We start from the raw sequence: 9,643 nt of genomic DNA on the forward strand, positions 1-9,643 counted from the left end.
GTTATAGCGCCACAACTCGCTCCCTTATTTAATGTATATGCTTTGGGTCCAAATAGCACCATTAATTTTCTGAGAAATAGAGATATCTACGCGCGAGAGTGTGTTAGTTGTAGCAAAATTGACACGCATACATAGGCAAATCGAGTAGAATGATTCGTCTGTCACAATCAGCGGTGTCCTTTGTTATACCACGAGCACGTGGTAAACAGCTGGTTTTTACAGGCGATTGATCTACTCGATTTGCCTATGTATGTGTAAAAATAGTATAAACAAAATCAGCTGCTTGGAATTCAACCAATCACAATCGATCAAAACCAAAACAATACTTTGAATACGAATACTAACACAGAAGCATGGTGTGCGTGAGAGAAACCGTGGAGATCTCTATTAGGTTTTACAGCGTGACGTCACGAGCGCACACGTACACACATTTTTACTTAGGCACACGTGCAAAAAATGTAAACAGTGCAGCCGAACTGTCAAATTTCTAACCTAAAAATCGTGTCGGCGTAAAACCTAATTGTGCAATTTTGGAGCTTTAGCGTCGTAGAGTTAGTGTTAAAATTAGGGTTGTTCACGTTTGGGGAGTTTCAGAAATACCTTATTTTTATTTTTTGTATGTAGTATATAAATTAACCCCTTCCCGCCCAGAGCAAAATCGAGATCAAGTTGAGCTGCCCTGTGATAAATATGCATTTTTTAGACACTTGGACTTTTCGGATTAAAATAAACTCACATGGAAAACACCTCACGTAGAGTATTGAGCGAACATTTTATTTGATTGATATAAACTAACCTGTTTGCTTTCTTCTCTCCGATCACTAATACTTCAGTGTTGTGTTGTCATTTCATACCACTCGTATCATCGTATATATATATATATATATGTTGAACTCTAACAAACTGTTTTATTTTTTGCTTACTTTCTTTTTTTTATTGTGATACTGTAAAAATCTGTTATCAGATTAATTATTGATTAATTGCTGTCTCCCGCTATTCTACTTAGCAATGTTGTATATTTTTTTCTGTCCAGATATGCCTAGAGATTAGGAAATGTGTTAGAAACCGAAAAACCTAAAAGTTGGGTAAATAAAAGTTATTTTTTTTCTGTTTCAATCTAAACATACGCTGAGATTTAAGGCGAATACTTGGCGCACAAGTATTGCGTTCACGTAATACTAGGGCGTGTGTGTGTGTGTTGTTAAATAGTTAAGCACTGAAACGTTGCGGGGGCAGTAGCTTTTTTTTCAAAACACAAGAAACGAATACTGATTTAATAAAACAAACTAAACTTTAATAAAAAGTGACGCGCACGAACAAAAAAATAAACCGAAGCGTTTACAATCTCTCTCTCTCTCTCTTTCTCGCTTACAACTACATCACAACCAATCGCATTTGGGCCTGTTTTGTTCTCCGAATATATAGATATATGGTGAATAGATAGAATACATACTGTCGCAAGTTAAATATCGAGCTTAATGTGGGTGGGTGAGTGCATGCGGCGTGTGAACAACTTTTGAGTACAAATCTGCGCGGTGAATCTCTCTCTTGGTGTGTGGACACGGTTGCGTAAAAAAAAGGTGGGTGCGTAACAAATAAAATACTGTCTTTTTTGCCTTGATCGTGCAGAATTTGTTCTCCTACTTTGCTTTGTTTGCCTATCCTAACAGTTACGGGAGGGATACGAAATTCGGATCTATTGCCGTTACGGATGAAGGCAAGAGTTGCCTTCCGACCATTTTAAAGCTATTTTCTCCCAGTCGATGTGTGAACCATGTGGTGTGTGTGTGTGCAGTTCGGAAGTCTATTGAAACCCTGTTTTATCGCGTTTTCTTAAAAATGTGTCTTTTCAATATTTGATTCTGCATAGCCAAACTAGGCCGCTAGCTAATCAAGTCTATCCTTTATAATTGGCGCATGCAACTGTACTGGGAAAGAGTTTCTAGGCCCGTTAGTGTGTTTACCGGGACTACCTCCTGCTGTTGACCTTGCTAAGTATCCCCAGGTAGTTGTGATTGAGACTCCGGTACAACCGGCTATTACGTATCGACGACGAGCTTGACGACGGTGAGGTAAACGATTGGGACGACAGGCTGGACCGACTCGGCGGAACCGGCGGCGGCTGTGATGTGACCATCGCTCTCCTGGCTTTGCTAATGCTGCTGCTGCTTTCCTGACCCGTTGCTGCTGCAGCCTCGGAAGCGGACGCGGCGTGAATGTTGCGCATACTCTGATAGTTGTACATCATTCTGTCCAGCATCGCTTCCGTGCTCTGGCGTCATCTGTTCTCGGCGCTCAGCCGCCGGATCGCGGACGACACCCGCCACAGGCGCACCTTGCCGTCACTGGAGAAGTGTGTTGTTCGTCAGACACGGGTGATTTGTGTGTGCGTGTGGAGTGTGGGACGGTTCGGCAACAGAACACAAATAGTGCGAGAGGGGGCGCGCGAGCGGCAGGAAAGAGGCGATGCAGATGGAAATAAATGCAAAAGAAAAAAAATACGAGCGAAATTATTAAAGTATCGGTTGAGTGGTAGCGTTGAATTAAACTTAGAACAAGGAAAAAGCTTTAAAGAATTGACTAATTAGGTATGCGGGTAATGGTATGATCAATGAGGTTAAAATTATTTTTAATGTTTTGTTTAATTTCTCGTGGACTGTACAAAATGAAGACGCATGATGGTGCTCTAAAAGTGCAGTCCGATAGGGTGTAACAAAATGAGTCAATTTTGTGGGCATTTCAAAACATGATCCCTTATGTTTACTAAGCTTGAATCCCAAAAATGAAAAAAATTGTTTGCGACAGGACCTCGCGTTGCCATCGATAGTTCGCATGATAGTTTCGGACAATGTTTTTTTATCAAAATTTCCAAGACCCGTTGTAAAGCCTAACTTTTGAAGTACTATACTAAAATTCATAATTTCCAAAAGGGACTTATGGGACCGACCGAGCCACGTAGCCCAGTGGTAACGCTTCCGCCTCGTAAGCGGTAGATCGGGGTTCAAATCCCGGCTCGGACCAACACAACTGGTGATCTTTTCCCTTCTGGAATCGATTGCTTAGTAAAGGGAAGGTAGTGTATCGTAACAAACTGGACCTTATCACGACACCTTAGGGAGGCGACCTATGGAATGTTAACATTAACCTTAACATGTTAACATTAAGTTGAAAATGAAACTGCCACTGAATCCGCTTTGTAAATGTCGGCCCCGATACTCTTCAAGGGTGTTCCCCTCAGGAACTGGGAAAGATTTACTTACTTATGGGACCCAAAGACGAATCGAATGAGACCAAAACCGGTTGAAATCGGTTCAGTTAGTGCTGTGATAATCGAGAGCTTATTTTTCGGGGCACAGACCAACATCCCTACACACACCAACACAGATTCAATATGTATACGTGAAGGTGTGTCTAGGAGGTCAAGTTAAGAAGTTCATTTTTCGAGTGAGTTTTTCGATCAGTAAGGTGAGCAAGGCAAAGCACGTGATTCAGTTCCTGCTGTTAAAATTTAAAAAAAAATATAAAAAAATGAAATAACATGCAAGAGTTTCAACATTTTAATTATAAGAGTATTTTGAAAAGGATTTACACTAGTTCAGTTGTTTTACAATTAAAAGTTTTCAAAAACTGCAATTTTAGTGAAGAAAAAACTTTTTGCGGAACTGTACATCGAAAATTCACTAAAATTTCAAAGACTTTTGCATAAACCGAAACATGCTAGATTTGAAAAATTCAAAGCTAAAATCCCACTTTCCAACTCTCGACATTCTCTTGACTTTTCTCCAATAGTTCCTCATGATAAATAATAGGCATTTCCTGCCGAAAGGATGATTGCTAACCGTAAAAAATCTGTTTAAAATAGTCAATATATCTAGCTCCCTTTTTTATAAATACATTAAATAAAAAAACGCAAAGTATTGACACTTTTGGTAAAAATCGAAACATGACCAAATATTTTTTGAAAATACCATTTGCTAATTCATGCGAAAATTCTGAGACGCAAAAGTTTTGAAAATGTAAATTAATAAAATAACTCTAAATTTAACTCATGTTGCAATTGCTTTTTTTTAATTTGCAAGCAAGGCGACGTATGAAACATAACTCGTTTTCAAAATATCGAAGCATTGACGATTTTTTTTTGCCGAAAAAAAACTTTTTGCAGTACTGTACAACGGAACTTTACAAACATTCAATCCCAGACATGCTTAATATGATTTTTAACGCTGGAAAATACATTTCAAATTGTTTTCAGTTCATTAGACTTCTATTTGTATTAAAATTTTGAAGTTCTTTGAAAAAAATTTTGCCCCCTGATTTTTTGGACCGATTTTGGCGACATTAACTTTGAAAAATATTTGCAACAGCTTAAATCAAAAAAAATATATATCAAATTCTCTAGAAAAACATTACAATTATTTTTACCTAATCTAATCTAATCTAATCTAATCGAACACAAGCGCAGCCAGTCCGAAGAAAGCATCCTGGAAGAACTTGTGGTTAGATTACGCCCCAAGTTCTTTCTTGTCAATATTTACTATTGCAGTACACTTGAGTAACCCCGAATGTATTGCAAAAATTAAAGCGGCCAGGCCTACTGCGTTGCATTAACCGCAGAGACAGATTCTGTGAACGGATCACATTTCACAGAATCAACAGGGGAGGAAGGATGCGTGGACATGCCGTACCAAACGCTCCGGATTAGTTGTGGTTGGGTGTGTTAGTATAAATTTGGCAAATAATAATATTTTTATGGGGTGAGGACGAGAGGGGGGGGGGGAAATTGGGTTTGGAGGAAGGGAAGGGTAATAGGGATATATCATTTGATCAATAGAATATAATATCGCATTTATAAGGGAAAAATCATCTGGTAAATGATGATTAATGAAAAGGAATGAGCTCACCATATTAGGATTCTACAGATCAAGCTGTGTTCAAACGTATACAAAATGCCACTTGATTCGCAATTCTTCTGGGACTTCTGGACTTGATCAGCTAATGACAGAAGGTAAATTCTAGCTGCTGAAAGAGCATCTGGGTCAGGAACGATGGCATCTTCATGATTACAACCAACTGATGAACTGATGATCCTGCCGTTCTTGCTTTTTTAACTTGGTCAAGCATATTTGGCAATCACTGGTACTTGCCATCACCTAAAATGTGGACCGAATCTTCGTAGTTTAACACGAAAGGAAGTAAATCGTTTTAAGGGAATTAATCGGGAAACGCAAGAGCTGTCACAATTTTTAGCACCGTAAAATTTTTCACATTACAATTATTTTTACCTGTCTTATTTTTTTTAATGAAGTAAAGTAAAGTAAATCTTTCCCAGTTCCTGAGGGGAACACCCTTGAAGAGTATCGGGCCGGCATTTACAAAGCGGATTCAGTGGCAGTTCTTTACTCAACTAATGTTAACATTCCATAAGTCGCCTTCCAAAGGTGTCGTTGGTAAGGTCCAGCTTGTGACGATGCACTACCTTCCCTTTACTAAGCAATCGAATCCAGAAGGGAAAAGATCACCAGTTGTGTTGGTCCGAGCCGGAATTTGAACCTCGATCTACCGCTTACGAAGCGGAAGCGATACCACTAGGCTAAGTGGCTCGGTCTATTAATGAAGATCTATGCAAAATTCATGCCATGGTAAGCAAACAATAATAATTTGGAGTTTAGTAAATTCAACAGCATTTTCCTTCTCAAATAGTTTAAATAAGTAAAAGGAACCTGACATTTCAAGTTAAGTGCTGAAAAAAAATTAAACATAAATGGTTTCAAAAATGTACAAAACATAAAAAAAACCCAAACATTTTTCTCTAAATTCCCGACGTTTTTAGACTTCTAGATTTGTTGTTTTTTTACTAGGTGAAAAAACAAAGATTTTACCAAAAAAGAGCAAATATCCTATTTTATAAAATCCACTAAAAGTGATTGCACGAAATTTGACAGAGCAATCAGCATTCAACTTCTGGTCTCTTTCTTGCTCTCTCACTCAACCTCTCTCTTTCTCGCTCGTGTGGTGACAGCAATCGGAATTTCGATAGAATTTTAAACGAACGTGCTCTCTCCGAAAATATTTCTGGAGAGAGTAAAAAAAATGCGTTTTTTTTATCCCTTTTTTCGAACAAAGTTCTTTGTTGGAAATTTGATTGCTTTTGTAATAATTTTGAACCACCACGCAAGTGTGAATTGTAAAACAAAATAGTATAGTTCAGGAATTTTTTGAATAAGGACCTAAGAACCAAATAATTCTTAAGCATTTGGAACTACATTTAGGACACAAAGTAGCCTATTATTTGAGTAAAGCGTGAGTAATCCGAATCCGGGTCTAAGTCGGAGTATGAAAGCAGAAATGTGTAAAAGTAGATGCTTAAAATGGCAAAAATGAGATGAGAAAAAACGTAACGGAAAAGTGATTTTTTCCTGTTTTAATAAGGATTTTAAGGACAGCACAAATATCCCAATAGTGGCATGTAAAACGAACATGAATGAACATGGTATGAAAATCCAGCAAAGAATTGTATAAAACATCAACATGATTGTGACAAAACACACGAAACACAGCAAACAACTTACACCCCTTGTAATGTTTCCTCAACTTTCTCTAACAGCACATTGAGAGCGGAACGGCCCTTGGCCCAAGGTAATGCTGCTGGTGGCCACCGCGACTCAGCGGACAGAAAAAGAACACTACCAATTGCAACAACCAAACTACAAACATGAGCCACAACGTGAGCTTCGACCATAACCTTTTTGTTTTTTTTTTTGCAAAAGAAGATACGGATAAGGAAGAAAAAATTACGGATTACAAAAATAGCTAAAAGAGAAATCAAAAGAAATAAGCTACCGCCCAGACGTTTTGATTGTAGATCTACTGCGTAAATGCTATTCTTGATCCCTGTTCTGTTCGTTTCGTATCTCTTCTAGTCAGTATCTCTCGTCTGACTATTGAAGTCAGACGTTATCCATTCAATGTTCTTTACCCTGCATACAATTGCCATAATATTTCTACGGTACCAAATCAGTCTGCTGTTTCCAATCAATAGTTAGTAGAATAGTTACATAAGAACAAGACACATAAATAAGTTAAGTTGGTAATACAGCGTAGCGCTTCCTATTCGGTTAGAATCGTTTGTTACGTAAGCAAGTTCTACCAGAAGGCGTAAGAAATGCTCCAATCTACATCGACTATAGATCAAATGTGTGTGTTAGCTATCAACTGCAGCGTAGGTGGTTTAGCGAATCTCTTTGGTAGCAAGCACTCTTTCAGTATCGAGGTTACGTTTAACGTTTAAGTTTGCTGGCACCGCCGCCACCGCCACTAGTACCGGTGCCACCACCAAGCGACTCCACATCCGTAGAAGCAAAGCGCCAAATCCGAACTCCACCGGTACTACGAGTTTTTTTGTTTTATAAGGGGGAAGAAATGTGGAGAGAAGAAAAAATAACAGGTACAGTAAGTTCCCGAGGTGGGTGCTCTCTCGAGGGTGATGCGGGATGAACTATGCGCAACCGAATCTGAAGGTGATTCTAAGGAGAGGGGATTTTCCGTTCAACCAAAGATCTACCGAAACCGATGACCGTAAAACAAGCTTGTTCGATGTTGATGCTAGGGGTAAAGTTTGGTAGGGGTAGCGGGATACTTACTTGGACGCCGTGAAGACGCGGTTGTCGGCGGTGACGATGTCGTTAATTGACTGGTCCGTCTTCATCTCCGCTAGACTATCACAATTCTTGACATTCCATAGGCGAATAACGCCGCCACGACAGCTAGACAGCAGAGTATCGCCGTAAATGGCCATTCCGGAGACCCAACCTTTGTGGGCGTTGTTGAGCGACTGCTTGAGCTCTCCGGTACGCAGGTCCCATCTTTTGATACCGGAGTCTCTACTCCCAGAGAACAGCTCGGCGTCAACGCCGGTTGCATCTTTTGCCACCGCCAGGGCTTGCACTCCGTCGTAGTGCGGCGGTTCCAGGTTGAGCAGCGGCGGAACCGTTCCTCCGCTCGAGTTAACCTCAAACACCTTGACGTAGTGGTCCTTGGAACCGGTCGCCACCAAATCAGTGTTGTTGGGCCCTTCCCAGGCAGTAAGACACATAACCGCAGCCTGGTGTCCACCAGATAACCTTCCAAGGCAAGAAAACGTCCGCAAGTCCCAGATCCGCACCTTATCCGAAGCGGCCGTGTACAGCTTGCCCGAAGCTCCCAACTTCAGCGCCGTGATCGAGCACTCGCCCGGAATCAGATCGGACAGCGAAGCATTCGCCGGAAGAATCGCTCCGGAGGAACTGCAAGGACAACCAGATTTAATAACAGCTCCCAAAAAATAATTTCAAAATGTCATACCACAGTGTCACCATTGGGCGGATGTTGCTCTCGCGCAGGTCCCACACCTTGATGAAGGCACCCGACGCGGAGAATAGCAGATTGTTGGTCGGGTCGCATTCGACGGCCGCCACCGGACCGAGATGGCCCGTTAGGCAGTGGGGCGTGGAGCCGCTGCGCAGGTCCCACACCTTAACCGTGCGATCTGGAAAGTTAAAAGTTTGAAAATTTAAAATTGGTGTTCCAGCTTTTGTTAAGCAATTGTACAAGTGGTTCAAGGACAAGATGAAGATAAAGTCCAACATTCCGAGACTAAGGTAAGGTCCAAATTTAATGATTTGGACAGATTTAATCTACATAAACTTTGAAAAATATTTGCGACGGCCTCATTATGTTTCGTTTTTTTTATGATAAGTTCATTATACAGTCCAGACTCGATTATCTGAGACTCGATAACCGAAGTTTCGATTATCCGAAGGTTTATATGGTTCTTCGAATAGGGTATTTGTCCCTATTTTGGGCCTAGTACCTATTTTGGGTCTACCAAACTTAATTCAACGAAATTGAGCATTTCACCAAATCTGGCAGTGATCTGCAACTTGAGAATGATTCGTGCTGTCATTATCTGCATTTTGGTAGGCAAGAATAATTCACTTTTTCCTCTTAAATTAGAAATATATCACTCTTCACATTTTTCCTAGCAAATTGCAACATGCCCATTAGGTCCAAAATTTTCACCACTTTTGCTTACCGCTTCTTGGCACTCAGCGGCAAGGCGTTCATCGCTCAGCACACGGATGAGAGCCGTCCCCCGAATCTCCAATCACCGGCAATATGTTTTTATTGGTGGGTTGCACAATCCCGTTGCAAAAACAATTACTAAAGTGCCTTCAAATCAATATAATAACTAATTAAAGTCTCTCGAAGAGAATGGCTCTGTTTTCAGTCCATTTGACACTTCTACAAATTGTGACAGTGTGTGTGCGCTTATCACAAGTTACAGTATTTCTTGCAAATTACGGGCTTGTTGTTTGGCTACGCAACAATTGTTAAATTATGTTTAAAATTCGTAAAAAATGATATATATCATGTCCAAGCTAATTATGCACGTAATGCAAGTGAAATCAATCATTCTAATGTTTATTTGTGGCTTAAAACATTACAATGATTTAGCATATTTGTTGACCGAATTTGTGCGGCTGTACTGTACGAGCTGGGGCTGAACCGTACGTCAAAAAAGTTAACCACGTGCTTCGAAATTTCAACCAATCAGAAGGTAGGCTGAAAATATGCACATAGAAGGTCGTATAAAACGAAGTTGACT

The 9,643-nt window shown here is 40.2% G+C and overlaps 1 protein-coding gene across 11 annotated transcripts in view; it reads right to left on the bottom strand.

The window, feature by feature from the left end:
* Positions 1 to 1,272: 1,272 nt before the first annotated feature.
* LOC120424109 (kinesin-like protein KIF21B) overlaps positions 1,273 to 9,643 on the bottom strand; it is a 145,211-nt gene continuing 136,840 nt past the window's right edge. For 10 of the 11 annotated variants that reach the window (XM_052708756.1, XM_052708757.1, XM_052708760.1 and 7 more), the window contains 4 exons: positions 8,341 to 8,524; positions 7,641 to 8,282; positions 7,276 to 7,386; positions 1,273 to 2,345 (listed from right to left, as the gene is read on the bottom strand). In XM_052708756.1, the coding sequence (XP_052564716.1) occupies positions 7,278 to 7,386; positions 7,641 to 8,282; positions 8,341 to 8,524 (935 nt within the window). In that variant the 3' untranslated portion in view covers positions 1,273 to 2,345; positions 7,276 to 7,277. The remainder of the gene's footprint in view (positions 2,346 to 7,275; positions 7,387 to 7,640; positions 8,283 to 8,340; positions 8,525 to 9,643) is intronic. The other variant, XM_052708763.1, reaches the window with a different exon arrangement.

This window comes from Culex pipiens, chromosome 2, assembly GCF_016801865.2.
Source record: "Culex pipiens pallens isolate TS chromosome 2, TS_CPP_V2, whole genome shotgun sequence".
Lineage (NCBI taxonomy): Eukaryota > Metazoa > Arthropoda > Insecta > Diptera > Culicidae > Culex > Culex pipiens.